Source organism: Neolamprologus multifasciatus, chromosome 7 (assembly GCF_963576455.1).
Source record: "Neolamprologus multifasciatus chromosome 7, fNeoMul1.2, whole genome shotgun sequence".
NCBI lineage: Eukaryota > Metazoa > Chordata > Actinopteri > Cichliformes > Cichlidae > Neolamprologus > Neolamprologus multifasciatus.
Genome location: NC_140445.1, coordinates 59,465,985 through 59,489,483, shown reverse-complemented (window position 1 = coordinate 59,489,483; position 23,499 = coordinate 59,465,985). Strand labels below are relative to the sequence as shown.

The window sequence follows — 23,499 nt, the reverse complement described above, 5'->3', positions numbered from 1 at the left end:
TGTCCCTGCAACACTGAAAAACATTGCAGATTCCTGGAAGGTTGCAACTGATTTTAGTCCAAAGTTGTAAATCTGACAAGTCCATTACTTGTCAGAAACAAACTACTAGTCAGTGGCTGATGATTAAATTCCATTTGTGAAGGAAATTATTTAAAATCAGCATCCTCTGTCACATCTGACCTCTTGCAGGCATGCACAGTATGTGAGGCTTCAGAATTGTGTGTCCGAAGTGGTGCACGGGGGGGTCCTCAGGTGATGGTGCTCTCTTCCTTCCTCTTTACACTCTTTACACTGGACCATGTATGTATAAGTCCACCTAAAGTTTGATGATACAGCCATTGTTGGATTTGTATCTCAGGGTAACAATGTGGAGAACAGGAGGGTCATCACTGAATGACCAAGTATAGTGTTTTGGCAGTAAACTATTTTTATTGTTTTTTTGTTTTTTAATTTCTAATATAGCTCTAATTGACTTTTCTCCCTGTCCCTTGTGCTGCTCCAACAAGTGAATTTCCCACTGAGGGAGTAATAAAGTTTATGTCTACAGCCAGCACAGTGCCAATAAGTAACAAGAAGAACAAGAAGATTGACAATGGAGTGTCATAATTGTATTACTTCACCACTATCTAATCCAAGTCTTTAATCTCAAATTTTATTTCAGTTGTGAATTGTTTTTTGCCATGAACCAACATAAGGCCAATGGACAGGATGTGGTTCAGGATGGTTTACAGTTAAGTGAGAGAAACACCTGAGCCTAGAAGTGACATCTCATTTAGTGATGACTCCTCCACACCTGGATCACCGGTCAATATGCTTGGAAATCTTTTGCCATGTCATCATCATTTCAAAGAATAATAAGCAAGCTTCTACCTCAATCTTGTTTTTATGGATTTTAAATGTTTTGACAAATGTGAAGCTAGAGCAACCATATTGAAATGTCTTCAGAGGCCAGTGCAGGTGACATAGAGGGAAATGTAAAACTGCTGGCTAAGGATAAACATAATTTCTGTAAAATAATAATTCACATTGGCAGCAATGATACCCAGAGGTCACTAAAATTAATTAAATCGGTGTGTAACTTTGCCAAAAACAATGTCAGACTCTGTAGTTTTCTCTGGTCCCCTCCCCAAACTGACCAGGAGTGACATGTTTAGCCGCATATTCTCCTTAAATTGCTGTCTGAGTGGTGTCCAATAAAATGATGTGGGCTTTATAGATACTTGGGAAACTTTCTGGAGGAAACCTGGTCTTGTTAAGAGACACAGCATCCATCCCACTTTAGATGACGCAGCAGTCATTTCTAAAAATCATGACCAGAGATAAAGGAGGCGCTGCAGGCCCGGAAGCAGAGTTGTAGACTTACACGGCAGACGTGTTTATGTAAATGGAGAGTCCTCCTCAAACATTAAGTTTCATTATGCAGTTCCATAGGGTTCTGTGCTAGGACCAATTCTGTTTGCTTCCCTTAGACAGTATCATTAGAAGGTATAGCATACATTTTCACTGCTAAATAGATGACACCCAACTGTATCTATGCCGTGGCTGGGCAGGACATGCAGGAGCAACAACCTCCAGCTCGTGCTAAGCAGGTCCTGATGGTGCACAGACCTGTGGCTGAGATGTGACTAGCTGGGGCTGCAGAGGTCTCACAGCAGGCTCAGAGAATGGATGTCCCTCAGTTTCAGGGGAAATGGGACCCACTGGCTTGGTCTCAGAAGCTGGTGTGGAGGCCGCAGGTGGCTGAATTGGCTCTCCCAAGCCCCTAGCGAAGAAGTATTGTTGTCTGCTATGCTATACTTGGTATCAGCAATACTGGCCCTGTATTTATTTGGTATCGGATTGATACCAAAATGAGCAGTGACTGTTTACCTCCTGTTCTTCTCCAAAATCGACCACAATGCAGCCCCGGGCATCGTGTGAACAGTTCTTTGATTGCTTTGCTAATCCAACCAGAGGTAGACCTTTGTCTAAACACCTGCTGTCTCACTGGATTATAGAAGCTTACTCACTGGCATATAGCACCAAGGGTCTTCAGCCAAGACACATAGGGTGTAATATACCATGCTATACGTGTTGTACCTTGTTTCTTTTCTTCAGGGAACCTAAGTTACAGACATAACTGACATAATAGCTGGCTGTTTCTGATAACGATTGAAGCGAAATTCTCTGGTATTTCATAATCTGCTCCAATCTATATTAATGTAAATTGTGGAGGAAAATGTTTTTTGTATATTTAATTGGGGGTGCAGAAATTGTCTCTGCTTGCCTTTCTGTAAAACCACTGGTTTATGCATCATCGCTCCCACTGCAATTTATGGCCACATAAAAAAAAATCTATGTGTGTCTTACTGTATATAGTAATCATTTGTACACAGTATAGTATTTTGGACGATTTATACACTATTTTTTCCTTTTTTCCCCAATGTTTGTGCTGATGTAACAAGTGAATTTCCCTGATGTGGGAGTAATAAAGTCTTATGTCCATGTTTACAGCCAGAATGGGTCCAATAAATAACAAGAGTATTGATCAATTGATCCAAGTATGTTATATTTTATTTTATTTGTTAATTGTTTTTTGAACTAATGTAAAGACAAAGGAAAGGATGTGGTGGATGTAGCGCAGGAGGTAGAGCAGGTCACTCACTAATCAGAAGGTTGGTCCCTGGCTATCCCAGTCTGCATGCCAGGTATCCTTGTGCAAGATACTAACCCCACATTTATCTCCGATGCACCCATATGAGTGTGAATGCCTAGATAGAAAGATAGAAAACACTTAAAGCATAGAAGAAAGTGCTTGTGTGAATGGGTAAATGTGGCATGTTGTTTAAAGCACTTTGAATGCAATAATAATAATAATTGTAATAATAAATATGAAGTATTATTAATAAGAGGAACTATCGGGATAATGGCTAAATCTCATTATCTCATTAAATTAGGTAACTAAACATACTTTAAAACCAACTTTGAGAAAAGTTTGAGATTTTGATATTGCTAGGATCCTCGAGTATTGTCTCAAAAACGTTTTAATTTTGTTTTTCTGTGTCACTCTGACAGGCATGCACGGCTGCTTTGAGACTTTTGATCTCTTTTGGGGGCTCTATCAGACACTTTATTAATAAGCTTTTCTTTATGCTCATTTGCTATTAAGATTTCTTTTCCGAACCCCCTCCCTTAAACTTGGAATTTTAACTAATTAACTGTCCCAGGATTTGTCAGGATAAATAAGTGCTTTTAATTATTATTTGTATTATTATTTTATTATTATATGGTTATTGGGATAACCAATCAGCCATTTTGACGGGAGGTCGGTGAAGCTACAGCGGTGATTCTGGTTGTGAACCGGTAGGAGGAGACTGTGCTCTGTCTTCCGTGTTTCCCTACTATGTCCTAATTGCACTTCGCTCTAGTACCTTTGTGCACGTTTCGATGCCCTCCCTCTGCTTTTAAATCTTCATTAGCGATAAACAAGCGGGTTTTAGAATATTTTTGCTCGTTTTGTGCCCCCCTCTCGCAGCGTCTTCACTAACAAACACTATCTGGTAGGAGTCGACTGCTTCATCCATGCATTGGAGTCCCGGGCCCCAGCGTACCGGCTCCGGCTCCAGCCATGTCGGCCAGGAATGCAACGGCTACCGGCGGTGACAGAGCGGTAGGCGAACCGGCAGGTAATTCAAACATGTTAAAACTATTATCACTTTGAATAATAGGGGTGAAATTCAAATGTCTCCGCGGCACTGACATTTAGGACAAGTAGAAAAAAGAAGCGATGTTTTTCCGGCAGTTCTTTTGTTGCTCGTTGACTGTAACTTTGCGCTATTCCAAAAACTAGGTCAGTAGATCAGTAGACCAAGCTCGCCCTCTAACGCTATGCCATTTATGTAAGACAACACGACGCTGTTAAGCGATACCACTCTGCGAATTGCGCTAAATATCCGCCTTGCGTGTTTATCAGTTAAGGATAAGGGTTTTTATATGTAAATTGTATGTTTTAATGACTGTTAATGCTAACTCGAAAGATTAAACCACGTAAATGTTAGCTTAGCAGCGGCACCGAGGCGAGGCCGGGGCTACACACTCGGCTAAGATGAGTCTGTTAGAGGAGGTGCTGTCATAGCCAAGGACAGATCGTTCTTGCGGATATATCTGACGCTTATGTTCTGTTTTCTGATGAAAGTGGTGTTTAATCAGCGTCAGTGCTTGCTGCTATTTAGGCCCAACTAAGGTCGGTGCCTCTATCCGTTGACTCAGCTCGGCCATTTGTCTTACATTAGCTTGGATGAAGCAGACATTTCTGTAAGTTGTTTTTTAAAGCTCCGCGGTCTCTTTACACAGTGTAAAATATACTCGGAACCCTTTTAGTTTAGTACAAACTAAAGACCAGTGCCCATATAAATAAACATAACTGTATATAGTGTAATTTGGTGAGTCAAAGCCAACATATGTAAAGAATATCTTCGCTCAAATTCAGAGTTCGTAAATGGTAGTTTATAAATTCCTATAATAAGAACTGAAGTCATATATCTATCTATATATATCTATATCTATATATATAATACATGTGTACATACATACGTGTGTGTGTGTGTGTATATATATATATATATGTGTGTACATACATACATGTGTATATAATATATATGTATGTGCAACATGTCATGTGAGTGTAATCAAGGTCAAATAGCATGATCACCTTCAGCTATTGCTTATATATTCCCTCAAATATGCTTCATTGGGATAAAAATCTTGCATTAACGAATACACTTAAACACACAATCTTTAATGTTATGGTAAAGTAAGGAATAGTATATAGGAAATGAGTAGTTAATAAAGCAGCTGGAACCATAAAAGAAAAGGGTGCGAGTTGATTTAAGAATTGGCCACCTTTTTACTATAAATAACACGCTTTCAAATTCATTTTCCATTAAGTGAGGGTCTCATATTCATACTCTGAAACTAAAGCTATTGATTATATAGTGGTAGAAAGTGTGTGTGTGTGTTTGTGTGTGTAATAAAAGAGATGATATCCTCCTCTGCTTTGCTGTATTGAAAGCTCCCAGTAACTGAGTAAATGGTAAATGGCCTGTATTTGTATAGCGCTTTACTTGGTCCTAAGGACCACAAAGCGCATTACACTATACACAATCATCCACCCATTCACACATACATTCACACACTGGTGATGGCAAGCTACAGTACTGCTTGCCACATAACTACTGCCATTTTGAATCCATCATATGCGCAATATAAACAGTTAACTGTCCAGTAAAGGCATAATATTGAATAAGAGTGAGTGTGAGAGTGAGTGAGCTCAAACTGAACTTGTTGCTACTGGCATAGGTTCAATTTTTGTTCACACTGCTCAATTTGAGACAACTTTTAGGATGTAAACCAGGGGTGGGCAACTCCAGGCCTCGAGGGCCGGTGTCCCTGCAGGTTTTAGATGTGTCCTTGAACCAACACAGCTGATTTTAATGGATAAATTAGCTCCTCAACATGTCCTGAAGTTCTCCAGAGGCCTGGTAACAAACTAATCATGTGATTCAGGTGTGTTGGCCCAAGGTGAGATCTAAAACCTGCAGGACACCGGCCCTCGGGGCCTTGAATTGCCCACCCCTGATGTAAACTGTGCTGGTGTTCAGGTTGTAGTAATACATCTACAAAATAATATTGAGCCAATGTGTTTTTTGTTTTTGTTTTTTTACTGTAAATACTTTGCAAAAGGTGGCCTGAAACGCAGCAGTTACATTTATTTACATGTGCCTTTTGCAAATATTTGACACTAATTCATTATCATACTATAATGATTGTAGCTTGTGTGTCTATCTATCATCATACCTATCATCTTCTTCTGGACAAGTGGACCAATGTTGATAAAGCTTTAGATCAACATTACCTAGGTCACCCTGAGTGCCATAATCTATAGTGCGTATACAAATTAGGCTTGCCACAAACGATTATTTTGATAGTCGACTAGTCACCGATTATTTTTGCGATTAGTCGACTAATCAGATCATGCATCCATTGGACGTAAAACATACCGCCTATTGCACCAGCATGCATCTGATCTTATATAACTATCATTAGCTTAAAGCTTTAAGTGTTTAAGGTATGTGCTAACTAAAAATAAAGACAAGATGATAGTTTTTTAAATTTTAATGAAATTTGCAGATTGTCTCGGTGAAGTTTAATAAACTCCTTGCTATCTAAAATATAACGGGACACCGGAGTATATTCTCCAGCATCTCACACTTCTGATAATCAGTTGTCTGCTTGATGTTTGTTCAGCTGTGTAAAAAGTATAACTTTAATCTCAGCCAAACCGATTTACTCAGGAACAAATAAAATACAAAAAAAAAAAGCCAAACAATAACATTTTTAAGTTATCTAAGTGACTTATATATATTTAACCTGAGTAGCGAAAGACGGCGGTGGGTTTGAAAACGATCTGCCGGGTGTCCGGTGTTCTCAGCGACTCTAATGAGCCTTGCCCCCGGCTAGCTATCGAGCTAGTGGCTAACAGACGTCTCGAAACCGTCGGAGCGCTTTTGAAAATATGTGGTGTCTTGATAAACTGAGCAGATATTTGAGGTTTACACAGCTACATTCTCGCCTGAAAATATGTTAAACGTTTATTTTGTGACCCAGAAAGAATAATAAGAGTATTATTAAAACCAACTAGCTGCCGCCATTGTTGGAAACTGAGCTGGGCTGCGCTATGAATTCTGGGACACAGCTTCCTTCTTCTTCTTCTTCTTCTTCGGGGTTTAACGGCAGCTATAGTTTTGATAGTCGACGTAATCGTGACTAGTCGACTAATCGTGGCAGCCCTAATACAAATCCCACAATTGTATATATTTTTACATTTAACAGTTCAGTTGAGCACTGAATGGAATGGGATGTCATAGAACCTTAATAATCTGCATTTATTAAGGCTGTTGTGTTTTTAACATGTTTTAATGCTTTGTACCTTGCTATATTTAATCTGAACAAGGTGTCCCCCCCGTCAAAAAAAAAAAAAAGTCAGTGATCATTGCCAACCTCTCTTGGTTTTTATTGCCACTATAAGCATGTTTTAAAGCTCAGTTTTTAAAACCTTACGATGTAACTACTGCCCAGCCCATGCAGCAGTATATTAATGACTAACCTTGTATTGTGGATCCATTTCCCTCCATTACGTACAGTTTTTTGTTTGTTTGGGGTTTTTTTTTTTGGGGGGGGGGGGGGGGGGGGGGGGGGGGGGGCTGAAAACGTGTTTTTTACTCAAGTATAGAATACCAGATTTCAGTTTAAAAAGGGAAATTGTATGCTTAATTCAACTAAAAATGTGAGTTTTGCAAGAAAACCAGACAAGATGGAGTTTTTAAAATATTTTTCTTGGTTTCAGTGAGTAAAAATCTATAAGACACAATCAAAAAAATCGTATGCAGTTTTTTGGTTGCAGACTTGTGTTATCTCAGTTGTTCTCCTGACTGAAGCTTTGTCCGTTTACAGTATCCTGCCATGCAATTGTAATTCTGTTTGGCAGTCTAATTAGAAGAACACCTTCAAAGTAATCTTATAAATGTAAACCGACTAGTTCTTATATAGCACTTTTTACTCAGCTTGAGCACTCAAAGCACTTTACACAACAGGACTCATGCACCAATTCACAATCTTTCATACAAGCACTTTATTTCTATGCTTTTTCTTTATAAGTGAAACATTTCTACACACTCTGGTGAATGCATTGGAGAGCCACTTGCAGTTCAGTATCTTGCCCAAGGATACTTTGTTATGCAGGGATCTAGCTACTAGCCTTCCGATTAGTAGACCTGGTCTACCGCCTCAACTATAGCCAGTCTAACATGAAACATGAAACATTAGGACTTATAAAGTGCTGTGAAAAAGTGTCTGCCTACTTCCTGATTTCTTAGGCTGATTGCATTTTTAATATTCAACATAGTAGAAAAGTCAAAAAACAGAACAGAACCTTGAAGAGAACCTGTCTAACAAAGTGAAGTAGGCTAAAAGATCTCAAAAGCAACAAATCATGCCGGAATCTAAAGAAATGTCTGAGAAGCAAAGTTACTGACATCAAGCAGTTTCGCAAGACTTTGGGAGTTCAACAACAGTTTATTCATTTTGTAATTTGGAACATTGGTGAACCGTTCCAGAAGTGGCTGGCCTACGAAATTACTCCCAAGAGCAAATCGACAACTCATCCAGAGTAGCACCTAAAGAACTGCATAACTCACTCATCTCAGTTAAGGTCAGCGTTCACAATTCAACAATAAAAAAGGGGCTGGGCGAGACAGTGAACCGAAACAAACCTGCCAGTCCGCCTCTTAATCCCTCAAACAAGCAAAGTGAAGGTTTTGGAGTAGCCGTGTCATGCTTTGGCATGTCTTTAAACAGTGTGGAGGATTTTCCTAGCATGAACAATCTGGCTGAATTAAAACGGTTCTGCAAGAAAGAATGGCCCAAAATTCCCGATTGTCAAATGTCTCATTGTCAGTCATCACAGTCGCTTGAATACAGTTATTGCTGCCAAAGGTGGCACAACCAGTTTTTTGGTTTAGGGAGCAATTTACACAGGGCGAGGTAAGTTTGGATAACTCTTTTTCCATTTTAATAAGTAAAATCATCATTTAAAAACTGCATTTTGACTCTGGGTATTTTTATGTAGCATTAAATTAGTTTGTGGCATATATGCAAAAACAAAAATTAAGAATAGGGAAAATACTTTTATCACAGCATTGCATATAAGCAAGTGTAAATAAGAATGTTTACTAGTCTACATTTAGCATCTTAATAAAAGAAGGCATGAAGGAATATGAGTAGCTATTTCTTTTTTATTAAGTGCAATATAGCGCTGACCTGAGAACAGTAAAATAAATTGGCTGAAGAAAACATGCTCATACCATTTACTTTCTTAACCATGTGTTTCTTCAGAATTAAAATCAGGTCTGTTAAGTGGACTTTGTGTAATGGCTTTTAACAATGCCATTACGTCTGCTCCTGTCTTTTGGGACAACCCATCAAACCAAAAAAACAGTTTTATTGTTTAAAAAAACACACTATATCGGATTCATATCAGTATCGGCAGATATCCAAATTTATGATATTGGTATCGGACATAAAAAAGTGGTATCGTGCCATCTCTAGTCTGTATAAATGATACAAACAGGGACACATCTCAAGTTGTTACTCGGATATGATTCACAGTTTCTGTGCTGTTATTGGAGTAGCTCAAAATGCCACAGTTTACTAACTAAACTTTATCTACTGGGCAAATAAAGCAAAATCCAATAATCCTATATTGAAATAAATATCACTTCATTGTTTTATAAGTTTCTTCTCTATGTAACATGTATATCTATGCTTTCCTTTGCACAGTCATCATGCAGTTAACTGCGTGCCTTATAAATGTTTGACCAGAAGTTGGACCTTATCATTTAAGCTGTTGAGCTGGTAATGACTGAAGAATGCAAAGTTACTGGGCAGGCCCGGGGTGTATGTGTGAGCAGGGTGGAACAGAGTATCCTATGACCTATTTTGATCAGACTGTTTGCCTTTATGTTCCACTCTTGCACATCTGTTCCCATTTCTGTGTTTTTGTTGTTGTTCTATAAATGAAAACACTCACCATTTAATGTTCAGTGGCAGCTGTTGCAACATTGTTGAAAGTATAACTTAAAGTTAATGAGAAACAAGTCATTTCTCATGTTGTTGCCATTGTGTGAGCACAGGGTGTGGGGTGAGTTGGGTGCAGCAGATGCTCATTCAGGTGTTGAGTGAATGAGCAAATTAATGGGCACGTGACCTTAAGAGAGGGATTGTGGGAGTTGACAGGGGGATGTTTGTATGGCCTGATGTCCATTCAAGTACTCGCCTTCTCTGTAATCCAACAGAATCTGATGAGGATTAAAAGTTAAGCTTCAGTCAAGCTGTTAACAACTGTTTGGGTCACAGACAGTGTGAAACTGTTAAAACTAGGCGCCATGGATATCAGCCACATTTTGGCTATTTCTTGCCATTGTATTAATTTCTCACACGCATACAAACTTGAGTGCCTCTGAGGCCATGTGTACATCAGTCATGGCAGCTCATGTTATACCACAATAGATTATACAGTCTAGAGGTGTAGAGCTATTAGTTGGTGGTGTCTGAACAGCTCTACTAAAGCAGTTTGTGCATTATAAGTCTCTGTTAGCACACACTGGCCTCAGTTCAAATACATCCCCGTGGGAGCGATGATCAGGCATTAACAGCATGCTGTTTTCTCTCTGAAGGCTGGTTAATGGCCAAGTCTTTGAGCTGTAGGAACATAATGAGCTGGATTCATTAACATCTGAAGGTTCACTGGCAAATATTATTGGAAACCCACTTCACCTTTAGGGAGATGACCTTACCAATAGGATCCAGCTTTTTTTTTTTTTTCCTCTTTAGCTTCATTTTTGTTATTTTGAGCTAATGTTCAAGGTGCTTGTGCTAATTTCCAACTCTGTATTTGTATTCCTGCACTTCACTAGAATAGCTTTGCATGATTCACAGTTCAAAATTATTCTGAGACATTTGATTCAGTGACCATCTGAAGCTAGTTGTTTTAGCTCCATTATTCTACTTTAAAGACAACCTTCTGCTGATTCCCTGCCTCAACAAGTACAAGTACCTCGGGCTGTGGGTGGACAATAAACTGGACTGGTCATGCAACACAGAGCACCTGTACAAAAAAGCCCAAAGCCGACTGTACTTCCTCAGGAGGCTGAGGTCTTTTAACATCCGCAGGAAGCTCCTGAGGATGTTTTACCAGTCGGTGGTTGCTGGAGTACTGTTCTATGCTGTGGTGTGCTGGGGGAGCAGCACAGCAAAGAAGGACTCATCCAGGCTGGAAAAACTGATCAGGAAGGCTAGCTCTGTGGTCGGCATGAAGCTGGACACTCTGGTGACAGTGGCAGAGAAAAGGACACTAAAGAAACTGCTGGACATTATGGACAATGCTGGGCATCCTCTGCACACGGCCATAAACAACCAGAAGAGTCTGTTCAGTGACAGGTTGCTTCTCCCAAAGACAAGAACCAACAGACTTAAAAACTCCTTTGTCCCTCACGCCATCAAACTGTTTAACTCCTCTCTGGAGGGGAGAGGGAGGGGAAACAGGAGGACAAAGGAGGGGGGAACAACTAAGCTGTAGTGCCTCTTCACTTCACTGTTCAATCACCTTTTGTGCAATACTTTTTGTTAATAATCAGCGGTGCAATAGACTCCATACTTGAATGTGCAATTCACTTGTATTTTTATTTTTATTTTTATTCCTATTTATTCTATTTATCCCCTTTGTATATTTTATCTATATATGTCTTTGTATTTATATATATGTGTGTGTGTATATATATATATATATATATATATATATATAATATTCTTAACTCTGTAACTTATGTCGGTGCTGTGCTTTTTGGAAAACAAATTTCCCAGAGGAACCCTCCCGAGGGATGAATAAAGTTTTATCTTATCTTATCTTATCTTATCTTATCTTATCTTATCTTATCTCTTGTAAATGTAACTTTTGAACAGCAGGTGGGTGGGTCTGGCTCTTTTTTTTTTTTTAATATCTGCTTTTACTGGCATCATTTAAAGCCATCAATAGCAGGGAAAATGGCTGAAACGGAGTGTTTTGCATAGTCTGAAACACGAGCTTTTGGCTCAATAAAAGTGGCTCTAAAAATAAATCCTCTCCAATAAAAATGCAACTTCTTATGTTCGAAATAACAAAGATTACCACAAGTCAAGTTAGAGCAGCTACACTTGAACAACCCTTTTTCTGTGGTGTTGTCCATTGTTGTGGGGGCACCTGGCTAAGTGAAGAAATAATTTGGGAATAATGGGAATAATTAGGGCGACCATGGCTCAGGGGGTTGGGAAGCATATCTGTAACCGGAAGGTCGCCGGTTCAATCCCCGGGCTCTCTGTCCTGGTCGTTGTGTCCTTGGGCAAGACACTTTACCCTACCGCCTACTGGTGTTGGCCAGAGGGGCCGATGCTCTGTCAGTCTGCCCCAGGGCAGCTGTGGCTACAACCGTAGCTTGCCTCCACCAGTGTGTGAATGCGAGAGTGAATGAATAGTGGAATTGTAAAGCACTTTGGGTGCCTTGAAAAGCGCTATATAAATCCAATCCATTATTATTATTATAATTTCATGTGCTAGAAATGTTAAGTTAAATATTTAAGATGCTACAAACTACTAGTAAATGCTATTAAACAAATGATACTCTTTCTACCGTTTCAGGTTAGTCTCACCACAAATGCCACAAGTTAAAGAGGCTTTTACAGCAGCTCCTCACACCCTAACTCATCTTCAATAGTTGCTGATTGAGTGTATTGTTTAACTCTACACACATGGTTGTCCAATACAAAAAGCTCCTCTTCCTTCAGTTGCGACATGACATAGAATTGTTATTTGAATTGTATTCAATAGTAATGTAAAGTATCATTCATTCACACATTCTTTTAAATTACTTTTATATTTTGCCCCTGGTTGTCCACTAACCCACTTCCATAGCACTGGGCCCACCTGACAGTTTGAGAACCACTTATTATGTTCCTATTAAATCACACAATGTATCTGTATGTGTAACTTCTGTATCAAGTATTTAAAATTGTTTTTAAAGCCAGAAGGTAGTATTGATTGATTGATTGATTGATCATACTTTATTCATCCCGAGGGAAATTGGGTTAAGGCTGCCAGCCATGCTAGCGCCATTGCATATGCATATATTTGGCATCTTTATTATATATTAGCTCAACATAAACAGGTGGAGCAATCTGTTGCAGTAGTGTGTGGTCTCTTATATTGTATTTGAAAATTATATCAATTCCTCATGTTTTATGACCAGGTACACTTCTCCGTGTGTTGCATTTCAGATGATGTGCTGGTTGAGGAAGAACAAAGTACTTCTGTGTCTCTGCCCAGCCTGATGACCCCACCCTCAGCTGCTGGTATGTCCCTGAGCGTGGAGTTAACCCGAAAGCGCAAGGGCAGCGTGGACAACCAGTACGTATGGGAGTGCTTGCTTCAGGGAAATCTAAATCTTAAGACCCACACTAATATTTGTTTTTAATACAGACACTGCTGTTTTTCTTTCTAGGGATTCAAAATGTGTTTCAGTCCCTGATGTAGATATGGAAGATGACCAAAACAGGTACAGTTTAACTGATAAATGACACAATGTGATGCAGAGGAATGCTACATGAAACTTTAGACCTACTTTTTAGAGACGGTAGTATTTAAACCTCAGTTTCAAGCCTAGAAAATTAGCATTCCCCAACTAGTTGTGAGCATTTTTTGGCAGTCGCTATGAAATTGTGTTGATGAGCCCTGGTCAGTGACCTCTGGTAACCACAGGTGGTAGCTGGCTGTCGTTAGAAGAAATTGGTCTCGAAGAGGTATACCATTCTGTACCAAGGACCTCCTTGTGATTGCTTTGATCGCTTGCAAATTGCTGCAGTCACCAGGACGTTGCATGGAAGACGCTGACTTGTCTGCAAACACTTGCTGACTACTCAATACGGTACTGAAAGTGTGAAAATCCAAACTGGAAATGGAGATAGTTTGCCTTCAAAGTTTCAGTACAGATGGGTGGTTGGGTAGTGAGCATTTGCAGTTAACAAAGTAGTTGCCATCTTCTTTGCAACTGTTTTCACTCTTCACTGACCAACAGACTCAAGCAGCCACTCGCCAGCTGGTTAGGAAATACTCTGCAGCAGTGGTTCCCAAACTTTTTTCGCTGGGCCTCCCTTTGTTTTACAGAAAAATGTTTGCGCCCCCCCCCCCCCCCCTCGCCTGCGCGCACGCACGCACACACGCACACATCCTCCAACCACACACACACATATTTTGCTCAATTGCGGTTTATTTCACACCTTAAACATTTAGTAAACAATTAAGCAAATACAAGTAATCTGCAGGTAGTAAGAAAATAAACTACTAACTCTTTTATGCTACGTCCGCACCTACACGGGTATTTTTGAAAACGCAGCTGTTTCATCCACACGCAAACGGCGTTTCGAATAACCGAAAACTGAGATTTTTTAAAACTCCTTTTTTGCGTTTACGTGTGGACGAGGAATACAGAGTTCGTCTGTAGTTGGGTTTTTTTTCCTGTGTAATAATATTCAACGTTGCTATCAATACATTTTTCAAAAAAATGCTTCTCTGTGCAAAATGGGTTTAAAAACATAAACAGCTGTGGGATACTGTTTGTCCGTGATTTGAACCGGGGGAACAAATCGTGGCAGGATCAGCCTGATGTTATTTGTATCCCGCTGTAACTTTACTGTATAAAGAGCTAACATCTCCAAAATGTCAGGAGTAGTTAGTCATTACAACAAGTGTTTGTGAACTAAAAATCAAGAATGTGGGATACTGTTTGTCTGTGATTTGAACAGCCCAGCGCTGCTCCTGACGAAGGGAAAACCAATTTTGCAGGGAGACCTACCTTGGCACTTGTGCAGGTGAAACCAAAGGGAAGATGTGCTTCACCATATTTTCTAGTCTTTTGCTTAGAATGAAGTTGGTTTGGAAAAATATTCAGCTATGCTTCATCTCCTGCTTTGCGTTTGTGTAGGCGCACCATGCTAGCAGTGTCCAAGCATTGTTGTTGGTTTTTTTTCCCCTTTTCATGCCACACCCCCCCTGCAATGGCTCTGCCTCCCCTAGGGGGCAGGCCCCACACTTTGGGATGGTCTGCTCTGCAGCAATCTGCTAGTGATCAGAGGTTGCCTGGGGGTCACTGGCTGGTTTCTAAGCCTGTGTAACTGAGGCCTTAGTATGTTACTTGCTGGTGTATTGCTTTTCATGGAATTTGTTGAGAAGAAATTTTCTGAAGTCCTAAAGGATTTTCTTCAGGTGCTAACACCTCTTTATACCTTTTTGTATGCTTTTAATCAGCATTAAACCATTTCAGATTTGTTTTACTTGCAGGTCAGATGGAGAGGACCAACATGTCAAAGTTAAATGCTTCAGGTAGAGTATGACTTAACTGATAAAACTTTACCAGAAATGTTACAAGATCATGGGAATCTTAAAAGGCCAATTGGTTAAGTTTTGCAATATACTGCAAGTCTGTAAAGGCAAAGCAGAAAAGTTGTTTCTATTTTTGTGGCATTATTTCTGAATTCATGTGTCTGCAGGGAGCCACATAGCCAAATTGAGAAGAGGAGACGGGACAAAATGAACAATCTGATTGACAAGCTCTCAGCCATGATCCCCACCTGTAACCCCATGTCTCGTAAGCTGGACAAACTCACTGTGCTTCGAATGGCAGTACAGCACCTCAAGTCTCTCAAAGGTACCAACTCAATGTTGTTGTTTTTTTAAATTTGTTCAAATAATCTACTCTGACTCTGTTGTTACTGGTGGTAACTGCCAGTTATTTAGATTATTGGCATTGTGCTGGAGTGTTACTTATATCCCTGAGCTGTGAAAGGCTGATGGGGGATTGTCAACACAATAACTGAAGAAGGATATTGTCAAGGACTTTCAAATTTATACCATAGGTGCATCTACTAGGAAGCTGAGCAGCACTGGCAGTCGTCAGTATTCTTTTTAATTATCATTATTTTTTATTTGTGTAACTTTGTGTAATATCTGTATATTTTCAGGTTCAGCAAGTTCTTTTTCTGAAGCCAACTATAAACCGTCATTCCTTCCTGATGAGGAGCTCAAACATCTTGTTCTCAAGGTAAATGCAGAAGTGACAAATCTAACGGTTTCTCTGGTATGAAGTGTAACCTGCAAGTCCCTTTGGGGATGTTTTAACCTTTCCTTAAAAAGCAGAACAACACTCTGTACAGTCCACATATGCTGCAGATTATTATTTTGTTATTTATTCAAATAACAATGCCAAGCTTCTCATCTTTTTGTTTTTTTTTATTCATGTAATTTTATTATAAAGAAAAGTCTGAACATGGTTCAACGTTTTTGTCTTTGCAGACACACAACAGTGTAACAAAGTAGTTGAAATGTTGCCAATAAACTACATTACTACTGTAAAAAAAATTTTTTTTAATAACAAACTCTTGCTATTTTTTTCTAGAACATTTCATCACTTTGGCTCCCCTTTTCTCCCCTTTGTTTCCTTATCGTGCAGGCTGCAGATGGGTTCCTGTTTGTAGTGGGCTGTGATCGTGGGAAAATAGTTTTTGTCTCAGAGTCTGTCACGAAGATATTAAATTATAGCCGGGTAAAACTTTTACATTTGTTACTGTTTCTGCAGTGTCTTTTGTTATGAAAACCTGGGACACACCAGATGGCTTTTGTTATCTTGTAACTAATGTAAATAGATTTCAATTCACAACCATCAGGTGACTCTGTAGTGAGATGTTTGAGTGCACAGCATTTGTTATGTATTGTAGTACTCAATAGAAATGGAAATGTCATCTAAATCTATCGTTATGTTGGTCCTAATAGTTAGTGCACAATAGTCTGTTGCAGGACAAGTGATTACTGGAAAGATGCCATACACTCACCAGCCACTTCATTGGGTACACCATGCTAGTACCTCAGATGGATCTCTTTGTGCATTTACAAGTGACTTAATTCTATATGGCACTGATTCAACAAGGTGCTGGAAACATTCCTCAGAGGTTTTGGTCCATATTGATACAACATAATCACACAGTTTTTGCAGCTTTACTGGCTGCATATCCATGATGCTAATCCCCCGTTCGACCACATCCCAGTGGTGCTCTTATTGGATTGAGATCTGGTGATTGTTGAGGCCACTGAGTGAAATTATTGTCATGATTTGTGACACAGTGTTCTCATGTATCCAAGAAAATGTCCCTCACACCATTACACCACCAGCTGCAGCCTCAACTGTTGACACAAGGCAGGATGGGTCCATGTTTTCACGTTGTTTATGCCAGTTTCTAATCCTACCATCCAAATGTTGCAGGAGAAATAGACTCCTCAGCGCACTGGAAACCATAGAAATGGCAGTTTCTGGTGAGCCCATCTGGCACCAACAACCTTCCAACATTCAGTTTCTTAAATCACCCTTTCTTCCATTTTGATGCTCAGTTTGAACTTCAGCGTGTTTTGACCATTCCTAAATGCATCAAGTTGCTGCTGATTGATTAGCTGATGAGTGTTTAATGACCAATTGAACAGCTGTACTTAACAAAGTGGCTTTTGAGTGTATTCGTGTGCTTGTTGATAAGACTATAAAATAATGATCAAAATAACACTATAGTCCTAAGCTGTCATTTAAGCCATCTGTGCTCCACACAGTGTCTGGTGTGCTCCAAGGGTCACAGTTAACCATCAGTGTTTTGGGGTTTTTTGGGAGGGGGTTTCATCATAAGAAGTAATTGCCTTAGGTCTTAGAGTGGCTTTGACATTTTTTTTTATATACGCCATAGGAGCCTTGCTTAGGTCAGTTTGATGAGCTGTTTGTTTTCCTCTAGGCGGAGCTGATTGGGCAGAGCCTGTTTGATTACATACACCCAAAGGACATGGGAAAAGTGAAGGAGCAGCTGTCCGCTTCTGAATTATATCCTCGTGAACGGCTAATAGATGCTAAAAGTAAAGCAAATATTCTTGTCTCTGTTTTTGTGTGTAAGAGATTACGGTTAACGTTTCTCTCGTGTCTTTAGCCGGTCTGCAGGTTCAGGCTGACCTTCCAATCGGTGCAGCACGGTTGTGTTCGGGTGCTCGTCGTTCATTCTTCTGTCGCATGAAGTATAACAAAATTTCTATCAAAGTGGAAGAGAAGGAATCCCAGGGAAATGTCTCCAAAAAGAAAGGTAGAGATGTTACACAGCAGGTTTTATTAGGTCTAAATTCAAAAAAAGCTTTTTAATGAGTATGTTAATTGTGTTCTGCTTTTGATTTGTGTCTGCATCGGCTTTTAGAGTCGCAGAAGTACTGCACAGTCCACTGTACAGGCTACATGCGCAGCTGGCCGACCAGTCAGCTGGGAGCAGAAGGGGAGGGTGAAGTGGACAAGCAGGAAAGCTCCCACTTCAGCTGTCTAGTGGCGGTGGGACGCGTCCACAACCACTCCTCTCCCCAGGTTAATGGAGAAGTCCGAGTTAAACCCACAGAGTTCATCACGCGCTATGCCATGGATGGCAAGTTCACCTTTGTTGATCAAAGGTAAAACTGGGGTTTATTGTCAAAGTGTGGCAGTTGTGGTGATTTTTACTTTTAAAATAACTATTGATTTTTAATCTGGCCTTATGTTTAAAAGTCCCAGAGAGTCCAGCGCACATTATTAATGTACAACTGATTAGCATTTCTAATAAAGCTAATTGGTTAGCTTATTGTTTTTTTTTCCTCGTTTGTAGTTCATGTCATAAATAATAGTGCTCATCAATAACTAGCTTGTGTATCTATAGCAACATAACAAAAGTGGTAGGTAAAACATTCAGTTAACAGATTAAAAATGTTTCTGTTCTTGCACTGTCTGAAATGTTTATGTTGTATAAATTTTTCCATTTTAAAGGAAATCTTAGCTGATGTAATAGGATATTTGGATCTCTCTTAATTATATTTCAATTTTCTTTGACAGAGCGACGACCATTCTAGGTTATCTTCCCCAAGAATTGCTCGGGACATCGTGCTACGAATACTTCCATCAAGATGACTTACCCCATTTAGCAGACAGACATCGAAAAGGTGCAGTTTTTATTTATGTGTGGGTTTTTTTTTCTCTATTTTGGATATGTTTAAAGCCATTTCCATGTTTAACAAATGGTTTCATTCTTAGGTTTAATATAGGTCAGATAAATACCTAATTAACACAAAACTGCCAGGAATGTGGGTGTTTTGTTTGTTTGTTTGTTTTATTTTTAACTCCATCCTGCAGAAACTGCAGTAAAATTTTAAGTTTTTTTAATTTACAAATGATTTTAAATCAAAATTATTACAATTAATTAACAAACAAATACTAAGTAATATATCTCCATTCATCCATTCTCCTCCACTTATCCAATTCATGGTTATGGGGGGAGGGGTGGGGAGTCAAACACATTATATTAAATTAATTACTGTAAAAGTAAAACTGACAGTTTAGCACACTATCCACACTGCTCCACCTCAGGCTGCAGCGCTTCATCTCCTCAAGCATGAAACCCATTTGACATGGCAGCTCTGCTCTGAATTTCTACTCTAGTTTTTACTCTGTTGTCCATGTGTTCACTCCGACCTGTTGTACCCTAGTATTACATTCCATTGATGCAGAAAGCGTCAATCCTTTATGTAACTATATATATATATATATATATATATATATATATATATATATATAAATCCATTTTACAAAAAGCCATGAAATGAGCTGATGGTTTTAGTATAAGTCAGGCTTGACCAACTTTAGGCCTCGAGGGCCGGTGCCCTGCAGGTTTTAGATCTCACCCCGGGTCTACACACCTGAATCAGATGATTTGTTCATTACCGGGCCTCTGGAGAAGTTCAAGACATGTTGAAGAGGTAATTTAGCCATTTTAAATGAGCTGTGATGGATCAAGGACACATCTAAAACCTGCAGGACACCGGCCCTTGAGGCCTGATTTTGGACACCACTGGTTTAAGTTATATGATTTTAAAAGCAAGGGGATCAATATGTCCCTGTTGGCGGTTCTAGTGTTAAGTATTTTGTGATCACTGATGTACTTTTAGGTTACAGCGTTATCTAAAGATTTTGTTTTCTAGTGTTTCTCTGACTTGTCCTCTTGCTGTTTTTCTTCCACAGTGCTGCGGAGTAAAGAAAAAATAGAGACAAACTGCTACAAATTCAAAACAAAATACGGCTCTTTTGTCACTCTGCAAAGTCAGTGGTTTAGTTTTGTAAATCCGTGGACCAAAGAACTAGAATATATAGTGTCAACTAACACAGTCATCTCGTGAGTATATGGTTCAGTGGATTTGTACATTTGCTTATGTATCTGTGAATGCGTCTGTATATATTTGTGTTAATTTAAATTTTTCTCTTTGCTCATCCTATGACCAGATATGATCCCAGTCGAGCAGGCCGGTCAGGAAATAAATCTGAACAGTCGAGCAATCCCAAGGCTTCTGAAGGTCTTTATAAAATTATTCTATCAACACATTATTTGGTTGTAGGGGGCCCCCCTTTCACTTATTTAACTCTTCTGCTCTGTCTTATTTTTCCCTGTCAGACTGTAAAAAGTCCCCTCCTATTATACCTGGCATTTCCAGCACACCTGGGACTATGATATATGCCGGAAGCATAGGAACCCAGATTGCCAATGAGCTGCTGGATTTCAACAGGTATGTACTGGATATAATTACTTTACAAACACACAAGTCCAGCATCTGCATCTATGCTCTGGTTACTTGGTGTTGTTGTAGATGAAGGATACTGCTGTTTTAAGTTGTTCTGTGTGGGTTTCCTTTAGGACGAACTCATCTCCTTCCAGTGGTAACGTCAGTCCCTTCAGTCTGCCACAGGACAAGTCCCCACAAATTCACAATCAAATCAGCAACAGCGTGAGTCATGCCGGCTGTTTATCCAATCAATCCAATCAACTTCATGCATCCTTGATGCATGAAGGAGCATTTCCACAGGTCCTTCCTCCCTGCAGCTGTCAGACTGTACAATCAAAACTGCTCCCAACAAACATAGAGGTTTACATCAGCGCTGTAACTTGCACTATTTTATCAACCGATTCACACTATAACCAGGGTTTGCCTCTTATCTGTATTTAGTTTTATTTAATTTAATAACAGTACAGTACTCATTGTCCTTGATGTAAATATGTAAAAATTGTGTATGTTTCTGTTCTGTCTTGTGTACTGTTTGTTTGTATATGTGTCTTTCTTGCTGCTGTTACACCCAGATTTCCCCTTGTGGGACAATTAAAGGATTATTCTATTCTATTCTGGCTCACATAAAACATTTTTAGAAGCTGAACTATGTCTAAGATGTGATGTGAGGGTTATAGTGTGCTCCCTTTTGGTCTTCAGGTCCCAAATGGAGAAACATCAGACATGGAAATACCAGGAAAGTCCAGCTCGGAGAGTGAGCCTCAAGGAGCTGCATTCTCAGGAGGAGAGACTCTTATGGGTACTTCCACTCATCCTGTCTATAAACTTTGTTATAATAAACTGAGTTACTCGCTGTATTTATTTCTTCCCTATTGTAACCTGGTCACTTTTCCTTTTTGTTTTCACTCCACCTTACCCCAGGAGAAAATTCCCAGTTGGATTTGGAGAGCGTGGTTGGACCAGGCCTGAATAGCCTCAGCAGTGATGAAGCAGCTATGGCAGTGATCTGGAGCCTTTTGGAGACGGACACAAACTTGGGAGAAGCTGTGGACTTTGAAGAGATGCACTGGTCCTTATAGAATCTGCATTACAGTGTGAAACGGCACGCTGGAAAACACCCAGATCCTCATTTTGATGATGGCAGAAACTGCTTGAAGCTTACTCAAAGGAGCAGCATTCTGTTTTTGTTTTATTTTTTTGGTTTTGTTTTGTTAAAATTTAATATATTAGTTACTCTTCTCCACATAAGCTGTCTAGTATTTGGGTGGCTGCTCAAACAGGAGCAGAATCGGCGACATTAAGGGACACCTGCTTTCCCTCTTCAGAAAGAGGATGTGCCTCTTAAACGTTGCAGTTGCCCGCCCACTCACCTTGAAACGCTGTTCCTCTCCTCCCTGCTTTCCTAAATCTGCCGTCAGCTTCAGAAAGGTTGAAGAAGCCGTGAACGCACAGAAGAGTGATATGATGTACATCATCTCTCCACCTAAATTTAAACACAGGTTGGGAGTGGTGACGCAAAAAACAATTGCACTGAATTAATTTCTTTTTTCTTTCTTTTTTTAAAGTTGTAATTTCATTAGGTACTGTATGCTTGACTAAAATGCAAGAGGACACCCTAAAAAACTGGCCAAGCTTTGAAACCCTTCCCTCAGGATCCAAAACCGTGGGTTTAAAGCTTACCGCGGCAGAACCACACTTCCATAACCTCTACTCTCTTTGAGAGTCACCTACAGACATGGCGCTCTGAGATTTTCTCTTGTCAGTATCTGAACATTTTTCTCACAAACGGTGTAGTAACCTCTTCTCTTGTATGCTAACATATGTCGCTGTACATATGTGGGGTCGATATGATTGCAAACACTATGTCTTCAGGCCACATGTGTCTTAAAGGGATAGGTTGCATAAAAAGCCTCAGAATTTACTAGTTCCACCTTCAAAAAATTTTAGTTGATGAGCTGCCAGTTTTGATGGCTGGTCATTTATGAGCACTACAGTACGACTTCATGCAAATCAGAACGGCACTTTAGAAGTGCTGATATTGAGGGTTGGTAGCGATGGCTGACGAGCGAACCCATTTCACATCTGTGACACTTTCTCAGTACGTGTTTGAGACTGATGCGAGTCAGGGAGTTATCAACTTTTAAGATTTTACACACTTCCCTGCATACTGTACAAGTAGTATCAGTACTTGTTCACCTCTGAATCTTTGTTCTTATTGTTGTCTCTATAGTCGTGCAGGTAAGCCATACCTTCTACCGTTTCTTCTTTTTATGCACTGACAGTCTGAGAACATGTTTATGTGCTTGTTATGTGGCAGACAGGGTTGAAATTGATATGTTTGTTAAGGGATTGTGCTATGCAGAAGTGTCATTCCAAACTTTCCCCCCCCCCCTCCCCTTTATTTCCTCTTGTGTAATAGCCACGTGCATGACTCCTGAGTGTAGAACATTTGCAGAGCTGTGGTGTGACATTTGTGAGAACTTGAATGGTCCACGGAGCAGTATGGATCCCATTGCCATATACCTCATGTAGAGTTTAGGATTGGCCATGCTTTCAGTTGCACATTCTAGCTTTTTACTAAAGTAATGAAACCTCTGATAGCCATGATTTGATGATCTATTTGTTAGTGATCCACTGCTGAGCGTGGCCATGAGTGGCTCTTAGTTATGGAGTTACCAAAGTGTTGTCGTATGCTAAATTAAAGGGTGTCAGCTTGAGATACTGGTGAGACCAGATAATGTAGAAATTTACTTTATAGGTCCATTATAATAAAGTTATTGCATTTGGCTGTTTTTTTTGTTTTTGTTTTGTTTTGTTTTTTGTTTTTATAAGAAATTTAACAACTTGAGTATATACATCCCCTGTTATAAGTTACTTAAAAATAAATCCTCTATGTCTAAACATTTAGTGATTACACATTCTTTTAACTGAAATCTTTAACTTTAAGGAGATTGTTTTTCAATTAAAACTACTGAAATCCAGCAAAATCATTTGGTTTGTGGCACATGGATTTTTATACCGTGTGTGTGTGTGTGTGTGAGAGAGAGAGAGAGAGAGAGAGAGATACCAGTTGTCCACATATACCAGTGTTGTCCACTGAGCTTTTTGGGTCAAAAAGGCTGCACGTCTATGTGTTATCTTCACATAATCGTTATAATGAAACGGTGCAGTCTTAAAAAAAAGTTCCTGTTTGATTCTTGGGAATACTGTTTTTTCCCCTCATTTCT

General features: G+C 39.6%; 1 protein-coding gene across 2 annotated transcripts; it reads left to right on the top strand.

Moving 5' to 3' along the window:
- The first annotated feature begins 3,345 nt into the window (after positions 1–3,345).
- Positions 3,346–23,173, top strand: bmal2 (basic helix-loop-helix ARNT like 2). Of its 2 annotated transcripts, XM_085165026.1 has the most exons (17): positions 3,346–3,665; positions 12,904–13,033; positions 13,128–13,181; positions 14,963–15,004; positions 15,172–15,329; positions 15,643–15,722; positions 16,131–16,223; positions 17,449–17,566; positions 17,638–17,787; positions 17,896–18,139; positions 18,555–18,661; positions 19,737–19,887; positions 19,995–20,065; positions 20,164–20,275; positions 20,404–20,494; positions 20,972–21,071; positions 21,194–23,173. In XM_085165026.1, the coding sequence occupies exons 1-17, from the start codon at positions 3,608–3,610 to the stop codon at positions 21,349–21,351; spliced, it is 1,917 nt and encodes a 638-aa protein (XP_085021152.1). In that variant the 5' UTR covers positions 3,346–3,607; the 3' UTR covers positions 21,352–23,173. The 2 variants fall into 2 exon arrangements, with proteins under 2 accessions (XP_085021152.1, XP_085021154.1); XM_085165028.1 differs by lacking the exon at positions 16,131–16,223.
- The last annotated feature ends 326 nt before the right edge of the window (positions 23,174–23,499 follow it).